Source organism: Ciconia boyciana, chromosome 17, assembly GCF_034638445.1.
Source record: "Ciconia boyciana chromosome 17, ASM3463844v1, whole genome shotgun sequence".
Classification (NCBI taxonomy): Eukaryota; Metazoa; Chordata; class Aves; order Ciconiiformes; family Ciconiidae; genus Ciconia; species Ciconia boyciana.
Window position 1 is genome coordinate 1,002,467 of NC_132950.1, and position 24,738 is coordinate 1,027,204.

The 24,738-nt window shown below is 65.8% G+C and overlaps 1 protein-coding gene across 20 annotated transcripts; it reads left to right on the plus strand.

The window, feature by feature from the left end:
• Nucleotides 1-24,121, plus strand: ELN (elastin). 20 transcript variants are annotated; one of them, XM_072882420.1, is made up of 34 exons: nucleotides 1-171; nucleotides 6,927-6,977; nucleotides 7,454-7,480; nucleotides 7,668-7,700; nucleotides 8,944-8,988; nucleotides 9,620-9,712; nucleotides 10,348-10,413; nucleotides 10,499-10,546; nucleotides 11,695-11,766; nucleotides 12,009-12,035; nucleotides 12,244-12,315; nucleotides 15,359-15,400; nucleotides 15,891-15,959; nucleotides 16,255-16,299; nucleotides 16,438-16,512; nucleotides 16,603-16,662; nucleotides 17,587-17,688; nucleotides 17,781-17,831; nucleotides 19,275-19,451; nucleotides 19,533-19,592; nucleotides 19,750-19,896; nucleotides 20,007-20,066; nucleotides 20,633-20,755; nucleotides 20,969-21,022; nucleotides 21,250-21,384; nucleotides 21,565-21,612; nucleotides 22,028-22,066; nucleotides 22,251-22,310; nucleotides 22,731-22,772; nucleotides 22,901-22,927; nucleotides 23,186-23,227; nucleotides 23,446-23,475; nucleotides 23,583-23,633; nucleotides 23,737-24,121. In XM_072882420.1, exons 1-34 carry the CDS (start codon nucleotides 93-95, stop codon nucleotides 23,784-23,786), a joined length of 2,202 nt encoding a protein of 733 aa, XP_072738521.1. In that variant the 5' UTR covers nucleotides 1-92; the 3' UTR covers nucleotides 23,787-24,121. The 20 variants fall into 20 exon arrangements, with proteins under 20 accessions (XP_072738521.1, XP_072738523.1, XP_072738522.1 ...); XM_072882422.1 differs by having other exon boundaries at nucleotides 22,746-22,772; XM_072882421.1 differs by having other exon boundaries at nucleotides 17,784-17,831.
• Nucleotides 24,122-24,738: the final 617 nt, after the last annotated feature.

Sequence of the window (24,738 nt, forward strand, 5' to 3'; positions counted from 1 at the left end):
TCCCCTTCCCCTCGCATCCTTGGAAGCAACAATTAAGCAGCTCTGGGATAAAACACACAGCCTGCGGGAGCACGGGGGCATTGCTTCAAGAGATGGCAAGGCAGGCAGCTGCACCCCTCCTTCCCGGAGTCCTCCTCCTCTTCTCCATCCTCCCGGCTTCTCAGCAAGGAGGTAAGGAAAGAAAAGGCTCCTTCCCCCGAGCCCCGGCCAGCGCTGTTCCCCGGCTCTGCAGGGACCCTCCACGGGCACCGGGGCTCGGCTGCTGCCCCCCCCGCCCCCCTCCCCAGCCCCCCGGGCAGCCCCACGTCTGCGCCGGCCGCGTGTCCCCGACTAGGGACAGGGAGCCCCCTTGCCCTGCCTCGGGGACTCCCCGAGGGTGGGAGGGCAGGCCCCCCTGGCTGCCACCTCCCTGGAGGGTTCTTTGCCCCCCAGCCTGGCGGGTGGAGTGTGCCATGCCCGGGTGGGGCGGGGTGTCACCGAGCGGGTGGCACAAGGCAGCCCGGGAATGTCACCGCTGCGCGAAGCACTTGTCGGGGGGAGGCTGCGAGGTGCTGCACCCCGGAGAGAGGCTCGGGGACACGAGAGGCTTGGGGAGATGCAGGCAGCGTGCAGGGCAGGGCAGCGAGGGGTGGCTGCCAAGCTCCCACGGGGATTGCAATTGTGAGGGACTGGGGGAGCTGGCACCCGTCAGCCCCCCGGTGTGATGGCGTGAGCTGGAGGGGCAGTGGGGCGTGCATGCGTGTGCATCCCGCGGTCGATGTGTGCAAGCTGCTGCGCAGTGTGTGGCCGCGACACAGCCTGCCGAATCGCAGGCTCGGGGTGCCTGGGGTGGCCCTCGCGTCATCCTCCTTGCACTTGTGTCACCGGCATCGGGTCCATCCACCAGGGCATGGCACGGTTCATGGCTCGCTGGCCGGTCCCTGGCTGGGCCACGGCAGGGGCTGCGTGACACCCCAGCGCATGCACACGCACATGCATACGCAGCAAACCTGCTGCCGGGGCGGGGAGGCGAAAGCCAGGGTGCAGTGGTGTGGTCCCGTGGTGGCACGTGATGAAGCCGGAGTGGCCAGCGCAGCAGGTGGCTGCCTGCCGGATGGCTTGTGTTTTGTGGTTGGGCCATGAGCACGCTCAGAGAGCGGGGAGAGCAGCTCTGAGCACAGATTTATAGCCCACTGCAATGTCCAAACTGGGCAAAGGCCTACAAGGTGGGGACAGCAGGGTCAGGGATGGGACAGCCACCGCCGGACAGCCAGGCGGTGGTCGCCCCGTGCCGTGCCATGGAGAGCATGCGATGGGCAGAGCCAGCATCAGTGATGGGGTCAGTGCCAGAGCTATCACATGGGGCTTCTCGGCCACAGAGGACCAGGGGAGGGGAGAAGGCAGGATCCCGTGGGCAGAGGAGGGCAGTGCCAGGGCTGTGTGCGGCAGCAGGCAGCTGCAGGCTGGGCCACCCCTTGCCCCGGGCAGAGCCCTCGGGGCTGCTCTCTGCAGCCTGCAGCATCATCTGCTGGTGCCCTGCAGCTCCCTGCTCTGCCCCAGTGTGGTGGGCTCCCGGGACCCTGACCATGGGCTGGTTTGCCCCCGGACATGCAGGAGGCGTGACCCCAGAGCGGTGCCGAGCCAGACAGTTGCCTGTAAAGCTGGGCCACTGTCGGTGCCTGATCCTGGGTAGCTACAGCTCAGGGTCAAGGTGCCATCCCTGATGGGATGCAGCTCTGTCCTGGACACTCTCCATCCCCGGCAGTGATGCTCTGCACTGGCTTGCTGAACCCTGGTGGCTTTGCTCCCCATCTCTCAAGCAGTGGCCAGCTGGGAAAGTCTCAGGAAGACTTTGGCCCTGGGGCAAGAGCCTGCAGCAGTTTCTGAGCGGTTTGGGGCTGTTGGCCCCACTCCAGTCCCTGGCTCAGTCTCCAGGGGTGTTTGCTGGTTTGGGAAGCAGCTCACAGCAGAGGTGGCCCTGGCCCTGGAGATGGTCCCAGTGCTGATGGGGACACCGGGGAACACTTCCCCATGGAGGAGTGACCGGTGTCTCTGCAGCCTGGTGTGCTGCGTGGCACCGGGCAGGCTCAGCTGTGCTCCCTGCCCTGCCAGCCCTCGGGGACTGAGCTGGGACAGAGGCACGGCCAGTGGCACAGGGTGGGGGGGATGCCAGAGTACGATGGGGTGCAGACACCTGGAGAGGGCTCAAGACAGCATCCTCCAGCACCCGCTGCCAGGGCAGCTCCAAACCGGCCTGGCAGGAAAGGGACCCTTGAGAGACCCCAGGGTCGAGGGAGAAAAGCGGTGAGGCCCCCCTGCACATACAGACTGTCCCCGTCCCCCAGTGCCCCTGCCGAGGGGCTGAGCCCCGAGCTTGCAGCAGCTGGCAGTACTTGGGAAGCTCCCAGCAGCGGGTCAGGATCAGCCCCCGGTGCTCTGCACCCCCCCGGGGGAGCAAAGTTGTACTGGGCACCATGGGGATGTGCACGGCCGGATCCAGGCCGCTGTGTAGGAAAGCTGCCGTATGTTTCCCTAAAAGGTGCCAAGTGCAGCAAATCCCGGTGTTTGGAGAGGGCTGTCCGTCCCGCAGTGCTTCCATCCACTCCTCACTGCTTCCCGTGCCAGAGGGGGGACAAAAGGGACCCGGGCGGTCCCAGCCCTGCAGGCTCTGGGACCACGGGGGACAGCTCGGGTGGGTGCAGAGAGGCTGGCACAGGGTGTGCTGGCATCCCTCCTGGGCACCATGGAGACCCTCCGAGGACACCCAGAGTCCCCAGGGTGCCCCAGGGCCAGTAGCGCCAGTTGTGGGGCTGGGATGGCATCTCTGCTTCCCAGCCAGGCACCTCCCCGAGGCACTGGCCTGCTGGGGCGGCTGCCTCTGCAAACAGCTTGCAGGGTGTGCAGCTTGTCTGCCAGGGCTCAGAGATGAAAGCTGAAGCCTTGGGGGGCTGGAGAGGAGCCAGGCTCTTGACAGCAGCCCCCCCTGCTCCCTCCCGAGCTGCTACCAGCGAGCTCAGGCCGGGATGCAACGCAGCTTCAAAGTTGCTTGGAGACTGCATGTTTCCAAAACCGATTCTCCCAAGAAAAAGAAAACAGTGGCGTGAGGGAAGAGGGGAAATATCTGCGGTGGTTATGCATTAAGCCTCCTCTGGGAGCGGTTGCCCACGGGCGCAGGGAGGGCGGCAAGGTCCGCTGGTGGGTCTGAGGTTTGGCCGCCCGGCGAGGGTGTGAGCTTGTGTCCTGTGGTGGATCCTGGTCTGTCTCAAAAGGAGGGGAAAATAAGCTGTCGAGAGAGAAAACATCTGTATTTCTGTCTTGTAAAGAAAGCTGCAAGCAGCGATGCAGGTAGAAATGGTGCAGACAATACAAACAGTGGTCAATCAGAAATAGTGCAGATGATAAAATAGTGCAGATATTGCAAATAGTGACCTGTGGTACAGAGCTATGGAAGAAAAAGTCCAGTTTCTGTAAATAAGGTTCCACACTGGATCCTGAACACCTCCAGGGGTCAAACCCTACCACAGCTGGGGCCGCACATACGGATGCAAATTATCCTGCCCCTGGCTTGAGAAGACATCCCTGGGGTGGGTGCTGGGGTGCTGGGGGCCAGCCCCATGCTCTGCAGGCTTACAGCCAGCCCTGTCCCAGGAGACAAGCTGGGAGATAGGAGAAACCCCCCTTCCCGGCGTCCCGGCAGGCTCGGAGCAGGGGCAGAGGCAGCGCACAGCTCCTTCAGTCCTGGGAGGCTAGTGACTCAGTTTTCCCTTCCCCGATGTGCCAAGGGAATGCAGGATGGAGAGGCCAAAGGGGAGCACGCCACACCGGGGAGCAGACCCCGAGCCGCTGAGGCTGGGGAAGGAGAGGGCTGGGGAAGGACGGGGCTGGGGAAGGACAGAGAGCGATTGCCGTAGCCTGGTGCAGCCTCGGGGCGCCCACGGTGTAGCCAGTGCCGAGCACGTGGGCTGCCGTCAACTTCCGAGCTGCGGTGGTGCTGCCGATGGGTGGGACTGGTGATGCTGGGGTGAATTAGGCTGCTCGAGGCTGGTCCTCAGCCAGAGAGCTGAGCAGGTCAGAGACCCCCGTGCCCCCTGGCAGTGCCCGCACTAGGGATCAGACCCCAAGCTGGGCTATGGGCTCTGCCTCCCCACCAGGACGAGCCTGGCTCTGCCAGTGCCGAGGCAGCTTGTAAAAGAGCTTCAAGAGAAGCGCAGAGCTGGCCCTGTTTGGCAGCAGAGCTGGTCAGGGAGAGCAGCAGGGGGGAGCAGCCTCCTGCGATGCTCCTGAGTGAAAGCCTCGGCTCCCCAAAGCCACATGGCAACCCCACCCCGGCTATCCCACTGCCCCCCGGCCATCCAGGCTCCTGCCAGCACTTGCTGACCCCTCCGCCTCCTGATCTGGGCATGGAGATGGTTGATGAACCGGCACATCCCCTGTAATCCTCCAAAAAGTGCAGACCTGCCATGAGGCACTGGGATGAGCACCGCGCCTTGGCCCTGGGATGGCGTCTGGGGGATGCCCAGGAAGGAGACAGTGACAGTGGCACCACAGTGGGACCCCCCTGCCAGGGTCCGCAGCGCCCAGGAGGGTGACGATGATGAAGGGCTGAGTATGGCAGCCATGGCTGCGGGCAGGTGTCACCTGGACCTTTCTAGGGTCCCCACACACCCCAGGAAGGCTGTGAGCCATCCTGCCTTGTCCCAGCTTCCCCAGGGGTCTCTGCCAGGCAGTGCTGGCACAGGGGGACGGAGGGGTAGGGGAGCTCAGCCCGGGTCCCCGGGGTGCCTGGCATCACCCCAGCACCAGGGACCTTGCCTGGCCATGGGGGGCTGAGGCTGGGGGGCACCACAGGGGCTGAGCGCAGCAGGGACCCTCCTGCTTGGGGGGGGACGGGCATGGGGTCCCTGTCCAGATCCTGGCTATCCTGCTGGCTCTCGCTCTCGGTGGCTGTGGGGTGTCCCCTCCCAGCAGGGGGGGTGGGGGAGGGCAGGCGATGTGTGGACGCTCGGAGTTTGTTTGGAAACAGGCAAGAAGTTGGGATTTGTTTTTCCAAGCCGGCGGGGGTGGGCGGGGGAATGTGCCGGGAAAAGGAGCCGCTCCATAAACCCCTGGCTGGCAGCCGGGCCGGGCTGTGCTGTGCCAGAGGGGTGAGCCGGCCGGCCGGAGTGATGACCGAGCACGTGTCCCCTCCACTCCGAGGGACATCAGCTGCTCCAGGGCCAGATTCGGCCCCTGGCCTTGGCAGGACCCTGGGAGGTGGTTTTGGGGGCCACAGGGCTGAGCCCCGCTCTTTGGCATCACTGGGGCACGTGGGGGCTGTGTGACGAGTCCTGGCACGGGTCCTCCGCCTGCGTGTGCATCCCGATGGCGGTGTGTGCATGCGTCCTGCCGGCGCGTGTGTCCTGACATCGTCTGTGCACGTACGGCTTGGCACCCCTCTTGCATGCGTGTGTCCTGACACACGTGTGGGTGCATCCTGGCACCCGGTGTCTCTGTGCAGCTGGGCTGGGGGTCCACCCCAGGTGCCCTGGGTGGTGGGGGACACATGTGAGCAGGGCCCAGGGGACACCCTCGTCCATGCCACGTTGCAGCAGGCAGCTCTTGGGGCGAAGTGGGGGGCTATGGGGCACAGCAAGGGGGGAACCCCAGAATTTGCACCACATCTGAGATGGAGAAGAGATGTGCAGCACAATGTGTCCCCCACCGTGGCGTGCCAGCCCTGCCACCTGCCTGGCACCTGCCTGCACTGGCCACCCTGCCCAGCCCCTGGGCACTGTGCGGCCTGTGGTGCTGTTGCCAGGGCTGTGCCACTGCATGTGACACATGCAGTGGTCCCCGTGTGCCCGTCCACCCTGAACTCCATCCCCTCTGTGCGGAGCAGGCAGGAGAGCTGGGTGCAGCTTGCCACAGGGGTGCTGGCCACGGCAGCTCTGTGCTTGCCTCCAGCAACCCCCACATCCTCCTGCCAGCCTCCCTGCAAGCCCTGCCAGCTGTCCTGCAAATCCCACTGCAAACCTCGCGGCAACCCCCCCAGTGCCAAAAACACACGCCAGCCAAAAGCGGAGCATCCCTCTGCATTGCAACCTCCTTGTGCTGCCAACCCACCCGCAAGCCTCCACCCCATCCATGGCCCTGATGGAGCAGGGGGGACCACCCAGGGGATGGCTGCCTGGTGGTCTGCAGGAGAGACCTTTGCCAGGGTCCAAACCAGCCAAAAAAGTTTGCCGTGGTGTCTGAGCATGACCTCTGAGCATGAGCTCCAGACTTCCTGGAAAGCAGTGGGACCTGGCTGCTTATCTCAGCTTCGCAGAGATGGGCAGAGGGACGCAGGTGCTTTCGCTGGGTCTCAGCACTGTCCCCCCGGTCCAACACCCCAGTGCTGCTGGCCTGAGCTGGCTCTTCCCGCTGGGACCTCAGCAGGCAGGGCAAGGCAGGGCAGGCAGCTTGGGCATGGGGCAGCCACAGCCAAGCATGCTCAGGCTTGGCTGGGACCAGCATGGGCTGCAGGGATGAACTGGGACAGCCTCACCCTGCCATGCATGACCGTGCCTGGACCCTGGAGGGGTCCATTAAGCTGGAGGTGATGGAGACGGCGCTGGCTGTGGTACGGGACAGGTTTTGGGAAGCAGAGCTGGACACCAGCCAGCCCCGCTCCGTGCCAGCCCCGCGTCCCGCCCTCCCATGCAGGACCGAGTCCTGCTGACACCTCCACCAAGATGCCCTCCCCGGCTCCCGGCTGGTCACCTCCAAGCCCTGTCACCACTGTCACACTGGGGAAACTGAGGTGTGCAAGGCAAGGCAGGGACTGGCCCTTGAGCCCTCACCCCGGGCTCTGCATCCCACCCCATCCGCAGGGAGCAGCTCCCATCCCAGGAGGTGCCCCCCGCCCTGACGCGCCGGATACCCTTGGATGCCTAGCGGGATTTTAACGAGGGTCTCTTCTCTTGCAGGGGTCCCTGGTGCTATCCCGGGAGTGGGAGTCCCAGGAGGCTTTTTCCCAGGTAAGGGGGTCCAGACAGCGTTGGGGGGGGCATCAGCCTGCTTGCAGGGATGGGGCAGGTGCCTGGGGGGTCCCCAAGTACCTCTGAGCCAGCATGGAGGGCTGGGGACCTGCCAGCCGGGATCAGGGGACAGGGAGACATCCTGTCTGCCCACTCAGCCCTGCGTGGCTGCCCCAGCACCAGCCCCATGGCGTGGGGACAGGACTGGGTGGCAGTGCCAGGCTTACGCTGGGGGTCACTGGCCCAGGGCTGGCACCTACACCCTGCCCAGCCCTGGCCACGAGAGGGGCTCAGAGGTCACAGCCTGTCCCCGGTGTTACAGCCAAAAGCTTGAGGACATCTCAGGGGGGATGCCGCATCCCCTGGCACCCTTGTGACCCTCTCTGCCTCCCCATGGACGCCCGGGAGCCTGGCATGGGTGGGTGGGTGGTCGGTGCTCACAGGGATGGGTGCTAAGACTGTGCTGTTGCTCGCAGGTGCTGGGGTTGGAGGTTTGGGAGCAGGTGAGTGCTGGGACCCCTTTGCCCAGGGTGTGCCGGGACGGGGAGGGGGGCAGCACCCCCAGCAGAGCTGCCTTGTGGCAGGTGGGGGGTCTGCCACGAGGCTGGCACCGTCCCGCAGTGTGTCCCCACCTCGGGGGATGCTCGGAGGAAGGATGGCTCTGACCCCTCTCCACTTGCTCTCTCCTAGGACTTGGGGCTGGAGCAAAACCTCTCAAACCAGGTAGAAAGACTTTCCTTGGCTCTTTTGCCATCCCCGGCCATGCCAGTGGCCAGGATATTTCCTGACCCCTGTTGCCCTCATGTTTCTCCCACGTGGCCAAGGGGACCCCCCCACCCTGGGCACCCCCATGGCCAAGGCACGCAGCAGCCGGCACTTTCCGCCCTGCCCTGCCACACTAACCCCCGCCAAGCCCCCACAGCCACAAGGGAGCCTTCCTCCCTCATCCCCCGCTTCGGCGCACTGCCCTCTCCCCTCCAGCCCCCGCGACTGCCCTTTCGGGGTGCTTGCTGCCTGCGAACCTGTGCCAAAGCTTCTCTGGAAGATGCAAAGCCGGGTAACGCTCGCTCAGCCCTGCCAGGAGCTGGTGCCCGTGGGAAGCTGGCAGCACCTCCGCCTGCCTGCGTTCGTGGCCGAGCAGCTTTTGCTGGGGCTTCTGCAGCCCATGCTGGGGCTTGCCTGGCCTAGAAATGAGGGGGCGAGAGGGGGCATCACCGAGAGAGAGACGAGATGCTAGCAGGAGGACGCAGAGCCCGCGGGCACCGAGCCTGGGGCACGGCTGGGAGGTGCTGGGGCAGCAGGGACCGAATGTGCAGGGGGCAAATCTGGTGCCAACAGAGATGCCGGTGCCCATCGAGGCCCCGGGAGAGATGCTTCTTTAGGCGGAGACCCGGGTCTCCGCTCCCTGCCCGCCCCAGGGGTACCTGCTGTGCCCCGAAGCAGGGGCACGCTGCACCCCCCCGGCCCCCCGAGCCGGCCCGTCTGCGCAACGGGAGCGCCAGGCTGAGGCGGGGGCCGGCAACCTCCATTTACTCAGATTTCAGCTCGTGGAAAGAAAAACAAGGCCCTTTATTTCAGCATAATTAAAACCAAACGCGGCGCAGCCGCGAAGCCCCAGCCGGAGCGGTGTCCGCGCCCTGAGCCAAAGGCAGTGGAATTTGCGCCTGGAGGGAGCGAGGGCTGATTAGCCCCAGATGTTGGAAGGCAGCACTGGCCGGAGCCAGAGGGACTCATTCCTCAGCCATAAACATTTCGGCTCCATCCCCTTGTGGCCTGGCGGGGTGGGGGACGGGCGAGGCAGAAGGGGACAGGATGGGGGACCGGGACACCGGCGGGCACATTTGTCACCCATCCCCGTGCCCCGTCCCCAGAGCACGCTCCCGTCCCACCGGGATGGTGCAAGCGGGATGCTCCTGCTCCCCTGGCCCTGGCCGTCCCCCCCGCCTCACCCCACTTCTCTTTCCAGGGGTCGGAGGCCTCGGGGGACTCGGCCCACTTGGCCTGCAGCCAGGTGAGCACAGGCCACCGGCCACCCCCGCTCTGGACTGTCCCCAGGGCGATGTCCCCAGACACCCACCCTGGGGACAGTACATGGCGTGTCCCCATCGGGTGCTCTCTGTAGCCCGCCTGGTGGGTCCCATCGGGGCTGGGCGCCCTTCCCAGACCCGAGGGACCGGCAGCCACCAACGGGCAGCCCTGCGGCCAAGATCACGGCATCAACCACGGCTGGGTGACCCCAAGCAGTGATAGGCGAGGAGGGACACGGGGTCCCCATGGGGTCTGCAGCAGGGGGACAGTGCCCGCGTGTGGTCCGGCCAGCATGCCCGGGCCAGCTGGGGACCCTGGCGTGCGCAGCAGCCGCTGACACCACAGGGTGCCCTGGGTGGCGTGGGCACAGCTGGTGACGGGTGCGATGTGGACGGGAGCAGGTATTTGGAGGGGACGCAGGGAGAAGGCAGCGCAGGACAGAGCAGCGCCTGCTAACCACCGCCTCGCCCAGCCTAACGCCGGCCCCCGGCACCCTCGCGCAGCCCCCCTCGGCGCACGACCCCTGTGCCCGCCACAGCCAGCGGGGAGGGCAGGACACCTTCTTGCCGGCCGCTTTTTGGGGATGCTCACGCTGGTTGTTCTCCTCCCCGCAGGTGCTGCGGGTCTCTTCCCCGGAGGCGCCTTCCCCGGGGGCGTCTTCCCCGGTGCTCCCTCCGCCGCTGCGCTCAAGGCTGCTGCGAAAGCTGGTGGGTGCTGAGGGCATCCAATGCGATGCTGGGCCAGGCGGTGACGCTGGGCAAGGCAGCGATGCTGGGCAAGGCAATGCCAGGGCTTGGGCAGCCCCCAGGGACCCCCGGCGTCCCCTGGGTGCCTGGGTTAGGAGAGCTTTCCCCGTGGAGCTGGGGGGCTGCAAGCGGGAGGTGCTGCTTTCGCGGGGATCCCCGCCGATGCGGAGGGACCCTGGCACATGTTGGTGTGCTGAGAAAGGGGCGTTGGCCGAGCCCGAGCCCCCAGGAGCGGAGGGCACCGAGCTGCCTGGTCCCTGTGCCCAGGTCTGGGGGACCCATCCCTGGTGCTGCCTCAGGGTGTCCCCTTCGTCCCTCAAGAGCTGTCCTGAGCTTGTCCCTTCCTTTGGCACCGCTCCGGCCACCTGCAGCCCAGCAGTGGCACCTCGCACTGGTACACTCCTCTTCCCAATGCCCCCACGTGCTGGCATTGGTGGTGTAGGTGGAATCGGTGGTCCTGGTGGCCTCAGGGTCTCCACAGGTAGGAAACACCCCTCGTCCCAGCACAGCCGAGCCTGGGGTAGACGTGTCTCCATGCCTGCCAGGGCGGGCAGGAGCCAGTGCGCCGGGGCTCAGGGGGTCTCTGCTGCCTGCAGGTGCGGTGGCACCAGGCGGGGTGCAGCCCGGGGTTGGTGCGGCAGTGAAACCCCCCAAAGTACCAGGTAGGTGCACGGCCCCAAAGCAGGGGGCCAGGGCGGGGAACGGCTCCAGCCGGGTGTTCACCCCTGCCTTTCTCTCACCTGGCAGGCGCTGGGATTCCTGGAGCTTTCCCAGGCGGCGTGCTCCCTGGCGCAGGTGAGCTGGGGGTCCCCGCCCCACTGGCAGCACCCTGAGCTCCGAGGGGTCCCCACCCTGCCAGCAGCACCCCGGTTTGAGTCGATAGCCTTGTGGCTAGCTGCACCCTGGGCGTTATAACACTTCCCCTGCCTGCCCTGCCCACGCAGGCAGAGCACCCTGCCCTGCAGAAGGCTGCGTGCAGCCCCGTGCTGCCCGCCTGCCTAACTCCCTGCCTGCCCCATCACTGCTGCCTGCAGTTTCCAAACCCTTTCACTGGGGCCGTAGTGACATTTCCACCGTGCCAAAGGCGAGGGGACCCAGCGTCTCCGGGGGTCTCGTGCCAAGCTCCGCGGGAGCAGGCGGCACCAGCACCGGGAGAGGAGCTGGCACGGACCACGCCAGGGCCGGCTTGCCCAGCCAAAGGCGGTGTGGGAAGGAGGGGGAGGAGGTGGCGGGAGGGGGAGGAATTCCTCACTGCAAAGTAATTTGGGGGAGGAAAACTTGTGAAAACAAGAAGTTTCGACATTGTCAGAACGAGAAGTGTGTTGCTGGTCAGGAATGTCTTTTCCATGTCTGAAAACACATGATTTGATAATGAGAGACATTTGGAAAAGGGAAAAAAAACCAAACCAAACAAAGAAACAACACCAAAAACCCAACCCAAATGGCTGCAAGGCCAAAGCGCTGCCTGTTGCCCTTGGAGGGCTGGGGTTTAGCGGGCAGGACCCCCCCTCCCGCTCCCCAAAGTGCCCCAGCTTGCACGAAGCCACTGCACATCACTGGGGCAGAGAGCGATGCCCGGGCTTGGTTGTACCATGGTGTGGGCTGGTGCTTTGCTGTCACAAATGGGACCCACTCGTGGGTGCCATCCACCCTGCAGGCACCCCGAGCTCCTGATGGGCAGCCTGCCCCCCCAAAGCACAGGCAGCCGCAGGGCTGGAGCAAACCCTTCCCCGGCAGCTCTGCCCGGGGAGTGCGGGGAGGCTGGCACAGGGGTGTCCCAGCAAGCCCCTGGGGGAGGAGGGTACCCTGTCCCAGGGTACAAGGGTTAGTGCTGAGCCAGAGATGGGTGACAAGGACCTGGGAGCTGGGTGCAGGTGTCTCGGGTACCAGCAACGCCACAATGCCCCACCCTGCTTACCTGGCCCCTCCGGTCTCTGCTGCAGGTGTCCGCTTCCCTGGTGTAGGGGTGCTGCCCGGAGTACCCACTGGTGCTGGAGTCAAGCCGAAAGGTCCAGGTAGGTCCTCTCGATCCCCTGGGGACGCCGGTGTGGAGGGCAGGTCCAGGGCTGGCTCCAGCTCTGCCCTCATCCCCATCCTGCTGGGGCTGGTCCAGCCGATCCTTTGGGGTCGCAGCCCCACAGGGCACGTGGGCGAGCAGAGCCGAACTCCGGCTGAGCCCACGCAGCCCACGCAGACTAGTTTGGGCCCCGAGGACCAGCCCTGAGGCTCACGTGGGTGCCTTTGTGTTTCTGCCTAGGAGCAGGAGCCTTCGCAGGAATCCCCGGTGAGTGTCCCGTCTCTCTCGCCCGTCCTTCTCTTCCTTCCCAAGCCTGTTCATCACAGCCATGGCCTCCACACACCGGAAGATGCCTCAGGGCTTCCCAAGCCACCCACTCTCTTCTTCTGGGGTGCCCCGGGGCGCTCCCCTCTCGCAAGGACTGGTGGCAGCCTGGGCGCGGGCTCCAGGTGAGAGTCTGCTGTTGGCTTTGCAGGACTAGGAGGTTTTGGAGGTCAGCAGCCCGGTGTCCCTCTGGGGTATCCCATCAAAGCTCCTAAGCTGCCAGGTAAGCGGCCACAGCCAGCGGGGCTAGGGGTGAAGGACCCCCAGCAGTGCCAGGAGAAGGACCCGCCGTTCCCTAGGGCTGAGCCACGGTGCCCCTGGGTCCCCTGGACCCGGCAGTGTCGGTGCTGGCCCTGGGACAGCAGGACAGAGCAAAGGGCGCTGGGCAGGTGAGTCCAGCAGCAGCCCTGCCTATCGCAGCCCCGTGGGCAGCTGCCTGGATGGTCTTGCTGCCAGCCCATGAGGATGAAGCTGTGCCTCTCTCCAGCTGTGGTAAGGTAGGAGAGAGCGTGTTCCGGGGAATGCTTTGGGCCAGGCCACCCCAGGCTGTCCCTGCCGGCTCCTCGGGGCACGAGGCACAGCCCTTGCAGGGACCCTCTGCTTTCTGCGCCTCTTGTGGGCTTGTGCCGGGCGTCACTGGGCACTCACCTGGGCCAAACATCCCGGCTCAAGGAGCTCTAGCCAAGGCCACCAACAGCAGGCAGGCGGTAGGGATGGAGCTCCAGGCAGCTCTCCCTCCCCACTGTCCGCCCAGATGAGGCTCAGCCCCAGCCCAGGGAAGCCTGGGGGTGCTCAGCACCCCTTTCCCAGGCTGGGCTGCTCCGGGGACCTCCATCTCCCAGCCCTGTGCCGGGTGCCAGCTCTGCCCGTCCCCAGCCGGCCGTGCCCACGCAGGGATGGTGGAGGGATGGGCAGTGCCGGGCAGCCAGTACTGGGTCCTGTGCCCTCCAAGGGCCGTGCTCCAAGAGCATCCCCAAGGAGGAGTGCAGCCAGATCTGGCAGGGGACCCGCATCCCTGGGGTGCTGGGGAGTGAGTAGATCCACGGACATTTTCCCACTTGCCGAAACAAGTTGCTGCGGGCAGGAAAGCCTTGGCAGGGGGAGCCCACCCCCGGGAGCAGGTCCCACCCCGGCACGGGCGCCAGCCCCGGCAGCTCTGCCGGCTTCCCCCCACTGGGGCCCATCACCGCAAACGGCGGCAGAAATACTTGGCCCGCTTCGGCTTCCTCCCGCGGAGGCACAGTTATGCTCGTTAGGGTGACTCGGCCCCGCCGCCATCGGATACTGTCTGGCCTCCCGGCCGCAGCCCGGCCCCAGACCGCCTTTCATGGGGTGCCCGGTGCGGAGAGCAAACTGCCGGAGCATGGCGCGGCCATGCCTGGCTCTGTCCCGCAGCGGCCTCGCCAGTGGCCCGCAGCCCGGACAGGACGCCGCTGCCAGCTGACCCACTTTATGAGGAGCCTTCTTTAAATAAATCAGGGGAGGACACCCATCGCCTTGGCCTGGGAGCCCTGCCAGCGCATCACGCCTCTTGCGGGGACCAGCAGGACAGTGGTGGTGGCCCAGCTGTGGTTTCCGCTGCTGGGTGCTGCCTGGCACCCCGGTCCTTGCCGGGACACTAGGGGATGCCAGTTTGTCACCTCTGAGGGCTTGGGGCTGGCAGTGTGGGGATACACTGGGCCGGCTGTCGAGGGTCTCGCTTTGATGCTGCAGATGGACCCGGGGGCTGCCACCATGTCCCCTGCACTGTGTCCCAGTTGCAGTAGGTCCAGGTCGAGAGGGGATGAGGGGACAGCACGGAAAATAACATTTTCAGTGGAAAGTCTCCTTTGTGGATGATTTACTCCAAATGCTCTAGCCAGCTCCTGCTCTGTGCTTTCCCCGCTCAGGAGGTGGCTCCAGGGCCACCCCGCTTGCTGGGGGCTCAGCCTGAGGCTGTGGCTGAAATCAGGGTCCCACCTGATGCCACAGGGATGGGGACTGCTCCCCGGTGCCCAGCTGTGCAGGGTGGCAACGGTCTGTGTGTCCCTTTCCGTGCCAGCCAGTGCGTCCATTGGCCCTGAGGCCCACCGGCAGCGACGGTGGCATCCCCATGCCGGCGCAGAATGGGAGCGCACAGCCCCGGGGCAGGGGCTGCTCTTGCATCTGGCTGGGGGCGGTGGGGAGCTGGGCTTGGACCCGGCAAAACCCTCGGAGACCCAAGGGCTTGGACTTTTGACTCTTGCAGTCACCTCCACGTGTGTCACCCAGTGCTGGACCCCTCCGCAGCTTTGGGGTGAGCGAGGTGCTGATGAGGTGCCCTGGGATGGGCAAGGAGGGGTCCCCAAGGCGGGGGAGACCCGGCACAGCTCGCAGCCACTGCAGCCTGGAAAGCCTCCGCCTTCCAGCAACGCCGTGCTGGCGTGGGACACGATGGGACAGCCTGGCAGGGTGGAGGGAAATCTGGTCCCCACATGCTGGCTGGTGGGAGGGGACGGTGTCCCGTACTCAAGGGGACATGAGCTTTGCCATGAGCAATCCCGTCCTGGCTGCAGGCAGCTGCATCCCCGCCCTGCCTGCAGCCCCTCCGGAGGGAGGGCTTCATCTGTTAGACACCCCCCACCCTCCGTGCCGCTCAAGGTGTCCCCATCAGGGATGTGGCAGCCCATCACCCCTCCTCAGGCTGCTGCCAGCAGCGATGGGAGCTCGGTGCTGCCGGCTCCCAGACGCACAGTCCCCGCTAAGTCACGGGCATCCCTGCGCCGTCCCGAGCAGTGGGATCCTGCTCTTTCGCAAGGAGACATTTCCCTGGCCGCTATGTTCCGACTCGTAATCCCTCCCCGTCCCTTCACGCCGACCTCCTAACGAGGTCACGTTTCAGCAGAGGCTCCCAAGCCCTGATTCCAATTAAAACCTTTCATTTGGAGCCGGCTGTGGCACAGCCAGCTGGGTACAGCTCTCGCCGCGGGGCTCCCGGGGGACCCCCTACCAAAGAGGGGTCATGGGAGGCTCCTGCAAAACCGGCTTCGGGCTCTACAGCCCTTGGTGCGGGGCTGAGAGCGGGTGGCTCTTTTTGGAGCCGCTGCTCCCAAGGCGATGGAGAAGAGCATCCCCTGGCCCGGCTCCATCTGGTGGGGCTGTATCCCGGAGGATTTACTATCCCGATGGAAGGAGCCCCGAGGGCTGGTGCCACACAGCCGGCTGGCAGAGAGGGGCTACACCGCGGGGCAGAGCGGGCACGGCCACCGGCAGCCAAGTGCTAACCCGCCACCTTCTCTCCTCTCCAGGTGGCTATGGATTGCCCTACAGCACTGGTAAGCTGCCCTACGGTGAGTGCTTGTAGCCCTCACTCTGCGGTTGTAGCTCCTCGCGGCTCCGCCGGCTGCCGCCGTGGCCTCGTGGCCACTGACCCCCGGGGCGGTGTGAAGGGCATCCCACTCCCAGGGCGAGGTGGTCCACAGGGGACCCCTGCCTTGCCCTGCCGTGATGCCTGTGGACCCGGCTGGGAGGAACTCGGCTCTCCTGGCATCCCGCGCTACAGGCCCGGGAGCCGTTAATCCGCAGGCACGCCGCGGCACCGGCAGCAGTCGGCTGGCTGGCTGGCTCTCTGCTAGGACGCGTCCTGAGCCGCAGCCAGCTCCAGGCAGGGATGTTTGAACTGGCATCTCAACCGGGGGGGAGCTGGCTCTGGCATCCCCCCCACATCCCTCGACGCCGGGGGGGGAGATCCTTTGGGCCAAGGGAGCTGCTCCGTCTGCCTCGCCCCCCTTCCTAGGGCCAGTGCCTGACCCGGCTTTGCCTTTCTGTTTGTGATTGCAGGCTTTGGCCCCGGCGGGATAGGAGCCGGCATTGGGGCAGGAGGAAAGGCAGGGTACCCCACTGGCACAGGTACGCTCCCTTCCCAGGCAGCCCCAGGGCAGGGGATTGGCACGGGCGTGGCTGGGGGACTGGGCACCCTGGTCGCTTTGCCGGTCCTCGGATGGGGTGTTGGGCACTGCCCAGCTGTCTGGTGGCACCAGGGTGGCAGTGACGCCCCAGGGACAGCCTGGAGGGGTGCATCACCTCCCAAAGCAGAGGGGGCGGATGCTGACGGGAGGGGGCGGTCCCCAGGGTCCCTGTGGGATGGGGGAGCCGAGGTGGGAATGGTCTGGGGACCTCAGCGGCTGCCCATGTCCTTCCCCAGGCGTCGGAGCACAGGCGGCAGCAGCAAAAGCAGCAGCGAAATATGGTGAGTTGCCCTCCGTGGGCACGTCCACCGCCCATCTCCCCACTGGGGCGGCTGCTCCCTCCCTCCCTCCCAGGCTGGGGGGATGCTGGCTGTGTCCTTGCATCACCGAGCTGACGGTCCTCTTCTCCCCTGCGGCAGGAGCCGGGGTCCTGCCCGGGGCTGGCGCCATCCCGGGAGTGGTACCTGGTGTCGGCGTTGTCCCAGGAGTTGGAGGTGAGGCGATGGCGGGGCACGGCCCTGGGGCTCGGGGATGGTCGCCTCCCCCCATCCCGCACCCCTGACCCTCTCCCGCTATCCCGGCAGTCGGAGGGCCGGCAGCGGCGGCAGCAGCAGCAAAGGCAGCGGCAAAGGCAGGAGCTTTCGGTGAGTTCCCTGCTGTCTCGGACGACCCGGCAGCTGCCTGCGGGGCCGGGCTCACTCTCGGGGCATGGAAGAGCCGTGCATTGGTGCCGGGGCTGCGTGGCTTCACCGCCTGCCCCACCAGCCCCTGCCCCATCTCCTGGGGTGCTCTCCCAGCCCCAGACCCCTTCCCCAGCTCCAGCAGCTGCTTGCCAGAGCTCGGGGCAAGGTGAAGACACTCTGCTGAGCCAGCGGCTTTTGCGGGTGGAAGGCAGCAAGGTGCGAAACCTCCCCGAGGGCTGCAGAGGGGCTTTACCCCCTTGGGGGCAGCTCCCAGCAGCCTGTTGGGAGACCCAGGCTTGGGCATAGCAAAGCCTGGTTTGCAAAAAGCAGCTTTTGTGGCAGCGGCTGGAGGGCTGGCTGGCCACCTCGCACGGGGCAGCACGTCCCCATCATGCGTGGTTTCTCCACAAGAGATGTGGTTTTGCTGTGCCAGGCTCCAGCGGGGTGTCTGGGGAGATGGTGTCTGTAACGAGCCATCGTTCGTTAGCAGAGGGATGCGCTTGGCGATGCAGATCTTGTGTTCGGTGCTCCCCTCGTTGGCTGTTTTATGGGAGAAAAGCGAGTAGCAAACAACTGCTCATTGGAGCATCCAGATGAAATGTGTCAGCCCTGGGAGCAGCTGGGATTTACCACCACAGCCTTGGGGGACCTCGGGGGGCCCCAAGCTCCTGGGTGGCCGGGTGGGCTCCAGACCCCTGGGTTGGGGGTAGGGAGCTGGGAATCCCACTCCTGGGTGCATCCCAGGTCCCCTGAGAAGCTGTTTTTTGTGGAGAGCCCACCTCAAAGCCAGGTGCTCCAGAGCTTCCCACGACACAGGGGGAGACCTGTGCCACACAGTGGCATGGGGTGTTTTGGCGGGGGTCTGACTGCTCTGCTTCCCTCCAGGTCCAGGTCTCGTGCCCGGGGTTGGTGGTGTCCCGGGTCTCGTGCCCGGCGTTGGTGGTGTCCCCGGCTTGGTGCCCGGTGTTGGTGTCCCCGGGGTGCCAGGTGACTGTTCCCAGGAGCCCTGTCCCCACCACCTGGCTCTGTAGGGGCCACAGTGGCTGGTGGCTGAGGGTCCCTCTCTCCCTTGTCCCCAGGAGTCGGGGCACCAGCAGCAGCGGCGGCAGCAGCAAAGGCAGCTAAGTACGGTACGTGCTGTGCGGTGCAAGGAGCTCCCCAGCAGCTCCTTGGGGACCCCTGCTGACCCTCTCCCCCCGTGGCACTCGGCGTGCCCCAGGCAGACGGGTCTCCCCTGGGGATTACTCCTGATGGCCCATTTCGGGGAAGCATCCAGGGACAGGATGAGTGCAGCCCAGCTCCCAGCTGCTGCATCCAGGCTTGGCTTCATCCCCAGGGCAGGACCTTCTCCCTCTCTGGGATTTCTGCAGGCTGCTTTGAGGAGGTGAACAGATGAGACCGAACTCGTGTCTTTGGACCTTGTCTGAGTTCTTGGATTTCATACCAAATCTGTTTTTCCAGCAGCAGACCTGACCCAGGGTCTGATGCCTGCGGGCTCAGCCTCGCTGCCCAGGTGGGGAGAGATCCCTGGCAGAGGGACCCCTGCCCAGGGTCACTGCCTTCTGAAAACCTGGTGGGATCCAGCAAGGGCATCCGACTTGGTCTAGCAAGACCCAGGCGCCCAGCAGGCATAACCACCCCCAAGGGAGCTCCAGCGAGGAGGAGCCCAGCGGGGACGAGGGACATCGCCAAGCAGCAGGGAAGCTGGGAGCCTGGGCACAGAGAGGAGGCAGAAGTGGCCCCAAGGCTCCACGCAGGGCTGGGGGATCCACGTGCTGCTCCAAAAGGCAGTGCCAGAGGTTACATGGCCGGGTCCCAGGACCTTCTCCCGCATCATACTGCAGAGCCCTGGGAGTCCCCTGGGAGCAGCCGTGCTCGATGGCAGCTTTCCTTTGAGTGCTAAACAGTTGCTGGCCATTTCTTCCATTTCTCTTCCGCATCATGTAGAAAAAAATCCCACCACGTGCCGAGGGAAGGACGGCATTTAGGGAGAAACTTGGCAGTGACAAGTTAACAGGTCTGTGCTCTGTGCTGGGGTGCCAGGCATCTGCTGAGCAGGGGGCCATGAGGAGAACCCCTCTGGCACTCAGCCCTTCCAGAAGTGACCCGATGCTTGTCCCTGTGGCACTAACGAGTGCCAGCGGGTCAAGGCTGTCACTGCCCTGGGCAGCTTCCCAGTCTGGCCAGTGCCCAGGGGACAGGCAGCTACTGGGGACCACCAGCCACTTCTCCTCCGTGGCCTGTTTGGCTGCAAGGCCAAATCCCCTCATCCCCATGATGAGGACGATCTGGAGCCCCCCATGATGATGAGGATCGTCGTGGTCCCCTGTGCTGGTGATTTCCCAGCCTCTCTTTTACAACAGCAGATTTACCATCCTCACTGGGGCTGGATGGGGCCTCCCTGAGGCTGGATGTCCCACCAGGGGCATCCACCGCTGTGCATCTGTCCTGGGACGAGGCGGTGGGGTGCTCTCCTCACCGCGGCATGATGACGAGAGCAGACATGTGTCAAGGTCCCACCTTTCAACTGTTGCTGCAATGAGATCTAACTTCCCCCCTCTCGTTGCCTGCAGGAGCTGGCATCGGCGTTCCCGGCATTGGCGGTGTTCCTGGTGTTCCTGGTGTTCCTGGCGTCCCTGGTGTTCCTGGCGTCCCTGGAGTCCCTGGTGTCCCCGGTGTCCCTGGTGTCCCCGGTGTGCCCGGTGTGCCCGGCGTGGCTGGGGTTCCTGGCGTGGTGCCTGGCGTTGGAGGTGAGTGGATGAGCTGGCACAAGCCGATGGGGTGGTGCTGGCCTTGCCGGTCCCCTGACTCTCTCCCTTCTGTCCCCACAGTGGTCGCCCCAGACGCCGCGGCGGCCGCGGCAAAGGCTGCAGCAAAAGCCGCGGCAATCGGTGAGTCACCATCATCCTTTCCCAGGGAGGAGGGATGCTTGCGAATGGGCGGGGTAAGGGGCACCCCTGGCGCTGTGGATGGCGGGGAGGTCAGCAGGACCCCTGCCTATGGAGCCTGCCTGCTCGGCCACATCCCTGAACCTCTCTGCTGGAGCAGGGCGTGTGCCCGGTGTCGGCGTGCCCGGTGTCGGCGTGCCCGGTGTCGGCGTGCCTGGAGTTGGCGTGCCTGGAGTTGGTGTGCCCGGAGTCGGCGTGCCCGGCGTCGGCGTGCCCGGTCTGGTGCCTGGGGTCGGAGGCATACCAGGTGAGATGGTGCCTAAGGGATGCTCGGGATGTTCCCAGTGGTGCCAGCTGAGGGGTGACGGCATGGCCACCATGGTCCATCCTGCCCCTCACGCTCCCCCTCTCCCCCAGGAGTCGGAGCTCCAGCGGCCGCCGCTGCTGCCAAAGCAGCCGCCAAAGCAGCTAAGTTTGGTAAGCCGGCATCTCTCTGGGGTTATCCCACGAGTCCTGTCTCCTGCCGCCTCCCCACCCCAGGCTGCTCCCTTCGTTGGGGCTGAGGCCTGGTGCTGCACACGGTCCCTGTAGGTCGGGGCGAGGGATGAGCTCTCCGCAGGGCTGTGTGTGGGATGAGGTCCTGGCTGTGTCAGGGGGTGCCCTCCAGAGAGCTGGGCTGCATGGAGGGTCCTAGGTTCACCATCCATACACCCTCTCATACATTAGTCCATCCACCCTCCCTTCTACCCACCCATCTGCACCACCAGCCAGCCACCTCAGTATCCATCTGTCCGCTCATCTGTCTGTCCATCCGCACCTCCATCCATTCATCCATCTCACCATCCATCCATCCATTCCACCATCCATCCACCCCACCATCCATCCATCCATCTATCCCCTCCGCATCCATCCACCCATCCACCCCAGCATCCATCCACCCCACCGTTTACCCATCCATCCGTCTGCCCACCCCAGCCTGCCACGCCTTTTCCACCACCTCTCTTCCTGAGCTGAAGCCCCAATCCTTCCCTCTCTCCTTACAGGAGTAGGTGGCCTGGCTCCTGGCGTGGGTGGCCTGGCTCCTGGTGTAGGTGGTCTAGCTCCCGGCGTGGGTGGCCTTGCTCCTGGCATAGGTGGCCTGGCTCCTGGCATTGCAGCTGTCCCAGGTGAGGAGGAGGAAGGCGGGTGGTGGTGGCAGCCTGGCTGGTGCGGGAGCAGGTCTGGGGCAGGAAAGGCGTGAGGAGGACCTCGGTGGTCTCCGTCAACTCATGGCCATCCCTTGGGGGATGCAGACAAGGCAGGAGGGATGAGTTCTGCCCAGCATTGCTGGAGAGGACCCCCCCAGGGACACTGACCCCCCTCCTGCTGTCTCTGCTCAGGGGTTGGAGCTCCGGCCGCAGCAGCAAAAGCAGCAGCGAAGGCAGCCAAATTTGGTGAGTCGTCTGGAGAAGCCCATCACTCGCGGCTCAGCCCACAGCAGGCAGCCCTACGCGCCCCGTGGGCATCTGGGGTCTCCCCATGAGCCCTGGCGTGGCACAGACTGGTCCAGGGGGAGCTGTGGGGCTTCAGGGGTGGGCACCCCACGCCAGGCGCATCATCCCACGGGAGTACGGGGATCACACAGGGGTCCCCCCTGTGCTGCCTCACCCCCTCTCTGCAGGTGCCGGCGTTGGAGGGGTGCCAGGCGTGGTGCCCGGTGTCACCGGCGTGCCAGGAGTGACGCCTGGCGTCGGCGTCGTGCCCGGGTTGGTGCCGGGTGTGGGGGTACCCGGTACCGGCATCCTCCCCGGGGCAGGTATGTGCTTTGTCACACCCCAGTCAGGGACCCACTTGGGGACAGTGGTGCCTGGGGATGCTAAAAGCCACCGGGCCACATGGAGGGTGGCGGGGGGGGATGCAGGCGGGATGGGGGATGGTGGCACACGGGAGGGGTGCAGGGGTGACCGTCCTAACTGCAGTGTCATTTGCTTTGCAGGCATCCCCCAAGTAGGGGTGCAGCCTGGTGCTAAACCTCCCAAATTTGGTACGTATCTCTGCCACCCTGCCCCAGGTCCACTTCAGACCCTCACCGGGCACCCTCCTCTGGTGGCCATCGGGATGCTGGTCTCGCTTCGTGTCCCCTGTGTGCCCCCTGGTGCCCCGGCGGAGGGTGGCTCAAGCGTGGGAGGTGGCGTGCTGTCACCCATGGGTGCAAAGTGCCGCCCGTGCCCCCTCCCCTGGACTCACTGGGGACATTTTTCTCCTGCTCTGCATTGCCTGCAGCAATGTGTCATGCAGGGGGTGAGCCCCCTCTGGGTCTTCTTGCTCTGGGTGCTGTGAGATGGGTGCCAGGGCCACCCAGGATGGGTGTCAGGGCCACCCCAGTGGGTGCTGGGGGTGCCCTGCGCTGTGGGTGCTGGGCTGCGGGGGGACAGGGGTTAATGGTGTCTCTCCGGCAGGCGTTCCCGGGGCTGGAGTCCCAGGGGTCGGCATCCCAGGTAGGTGCGGGCAGGAGCTGAGCCCAGGCAGCGGGATGTGCAGGCAGCGGGATGCTCCCCCGGGGTATGGGGGGAGTGGGGCTGCCCGAGGAAGGACAGGCACGTGTGGGGCTGGGCGAGGAGCAGATCAGATGCTGCCCCGCTGCCCGTCCCTGCTGGCGCTCACCCGGGGTCCCTGTCATAGGTGGCCTTGGAGTCGGTGGCCTTGGAGTCGGTGGCCTTGGAGTTGGTGGGCTCGGTGCTGGTGAGTGATGCCGGCCCCTGGCATCGGGGCTCCCCAGGGCTGGGGTGTGGGGAGCGGAGCGGCAGCAGCACGCTGGCAGAGTGCCAAAAAGGAAAGGGGAGGTATGGGATGCAGGGGATGCAGGGTTGCTTTTGTCCTCTCCCGGTCCCACGGCAAGGTCCCACCCCACACTGTCACCGTGCCCTGTGCCCCATCTTGTGTCTGCCGCCTGCCCTGCTCAGAAAGGAATGCCATCGCTGAGCAGGTACCGAGGGCCATAGCACCCATACCGTTGCCCATGCCACGGGGACAGGGGACGGTACTGTACCATGTCCCCAACATGCAGAGATGCGGGTCCCTGCCTGGGGACCCTCTGGGCTCATAGCGGGGTCTGGCTGCAGCCCCCGGTGGGGGCTGCACTGATGCCCCTCTCTGATGCAGGGATCTTGTATCCAGGAGCCGTTGGGAAACCTCCCAAGCCAGGTAAGGAACAGGGGCTGCTCCGGCTGGGGGGGCTGGAGGGGTGACCCCCATCCCTGTGCCCATCCCTGTCCCCATCCCATCCCTGTCCGCACGCTCCCCGCCCTCACCAGGGCTCTCCCATCCCGCAGGTTTTGGTGTTGGGGGGCTGCAGCCAGGTGAGTGCCGCAGTTTGGGGCTGGGGTGGGACTGTGTCCCCTACCACGCCACGCTCATCCCCACTTGCTGTCCCCAGCACGCCACTGCCCGGGAGAGCACCCCGAAGCCAGGCGGGTGCCCTGGCGGGGACAGGGGCTCTTGCAGCAGCAGGGTTGGGGTTGGGGTGGCACTGCTGGGGCTGGGGTGCGGCATGGTGCAGGCGGGGTTGGGGTGGCACTGCTGTCACAGGCTGTCACCGGCTGTTGCTCTTTCCCCAGGGGTTGGAGTTCCTGGTTTTGGTGTGTCACCGATATTTCCAGGTACCATCCCCAGCTCGGCGCCTTGGCATGCACCCGGGGCACACCTGGGTGCCTGGCTGGCTCGCGGGGACACTCGCGGCCCACGGAGCACGGGGACATGGTCACAGCCTGGGGAGGGACCCAGGGGACTGGGCTGAGCCGGGGGCTGCTCAGACGGGGGTGCGGGACAGAGCAATGTGGGTGCCCGGTGGGTGCTGAGGGCTTCGCTCTGCTTTCAGGTGGGGTCGCCGGCCAGCTGGGATTTGGCGGTGAGTGTCCTGCCCCCAAGTGGGGCATTGTTGGGGTGCATCCCCCCTGCACCCAGCGGCCAAGCTGGCTGGGGGTCCCGCTCACCCTGCTCTGCCTCCCCCCCTAGGGAAGCCCCCCAAGACCTTCGGAGGAGCCCTCGGTGCCCTGGGCTTTAGAGGTGAGCGCTGCCACGGGGGGACCCTGCACCCCCTGCCCTTCTCCCCGCCTCCCCCGGGGTCCGGGGGTGCAGGGGGGGCTCACCCTGCGCACCCCCCTCCCAGGCGGCGTGGGCTGCGCACAAGGGAAGTACTGCGGGAGGAAGCGGAAGTAACCGCCCGCCGTCACCGATGACCTCATGAACTTTGGTGCTACTGCATGGTCCAGAATGTAAATCCCAAGCAAAGCTGAGACACCCCCCCCAAAACCCCGGACCCCCCCCCCCATGCCGGGGCCATCCCCGGTCCCGCGTTCCCAGGAGGGACCCCGCGCCTCGGCAGCGCCCGTCCCCCCACCAGCCCCTCCGGCCCGCAGGGAGCGCGGAATAAACTGCGGGGAGCAGCCGTCCCCCTTGGTGCTATCGCTCCCTGCTGGATCTGGGGGGGGTCTTGGGGTGTCACCCCCCCGGCCCCAGAGCTGACCCCCTGGGGGGGGGCAGGATGAAGAGCACCCCACGTTGGAGGGAGGGAGGGAGGGAGGGAAGGGGGTCCTGGCGGAGGGGGGCTGCGTGGGGGGGATGTCCCCGTTGCCCTGGGGCCCCCCTCGGTCCCCACACTCCCCCCGGCCCGGGGGGGCCGCGGGCGGGAGGGGCTCAGTCCCTTCATGTTACTCACTTTGCTATAACTGGGTGGGATGCCCTACACAGAGGGACTCGCTTCCGACAGACTAATAAAGGACAAGTTTTTAAAGGACTCTGGCTGCGCCCCGTGTCCCTGTCCCCCTCCCCGTGGTGGTGGCGATGGGTGGCACTGCCCCTTGCCTTGTGCCTGGGGCTCTGCCCAAGCCTGGGGACGTGCTGCGTCCTCGGTCCGGGGATGCCATTTGCCCCACTACACGGTCACAGCCCTGGGACACTGGGGGTGGGCGAGGGGACAGCCTGGGGACCCAGGGGGATGCCCATGCCCCGTCCCACAGTGACAGCCTCAGGAATGAGGGGGACGTCCACGTTCTGTCCCATGGTGACAGACCAGGGGATGACCAGGGTGTCCATGCCCTGTCCCATGGTGACAGCCTGAGGGATGAGGGGGACATCCACACCTTGTCCCGTGGTGACAGCCTAGGGACCC

Excerpts from the sequence above, each read along its gene's own strand:
- ELN (XM_072882420.1), top strand. The coding sequence starts at position 93 with ATGGCAAGGCAGGCAGCTGCACCCCTCCTTCCCGGAGTCCTCCTCCTC. Across the intron at positions 16,300-16,437 it reads AAAAGCAGCAGCGAAATATG|GAGCCGGGGTCCTGCCCGGG; the intron begins GTGAGTTGCCCT and ends CCCCTGCGGCAG. Across the intron at positions 17,832-19,274 it reads AGCAAAGGCAGCTAAGTACG|GAGCTGGCATCGGCGTTCCC; the intron begins GTACGTGCTGTG and ends CGTTGCCTGCAG.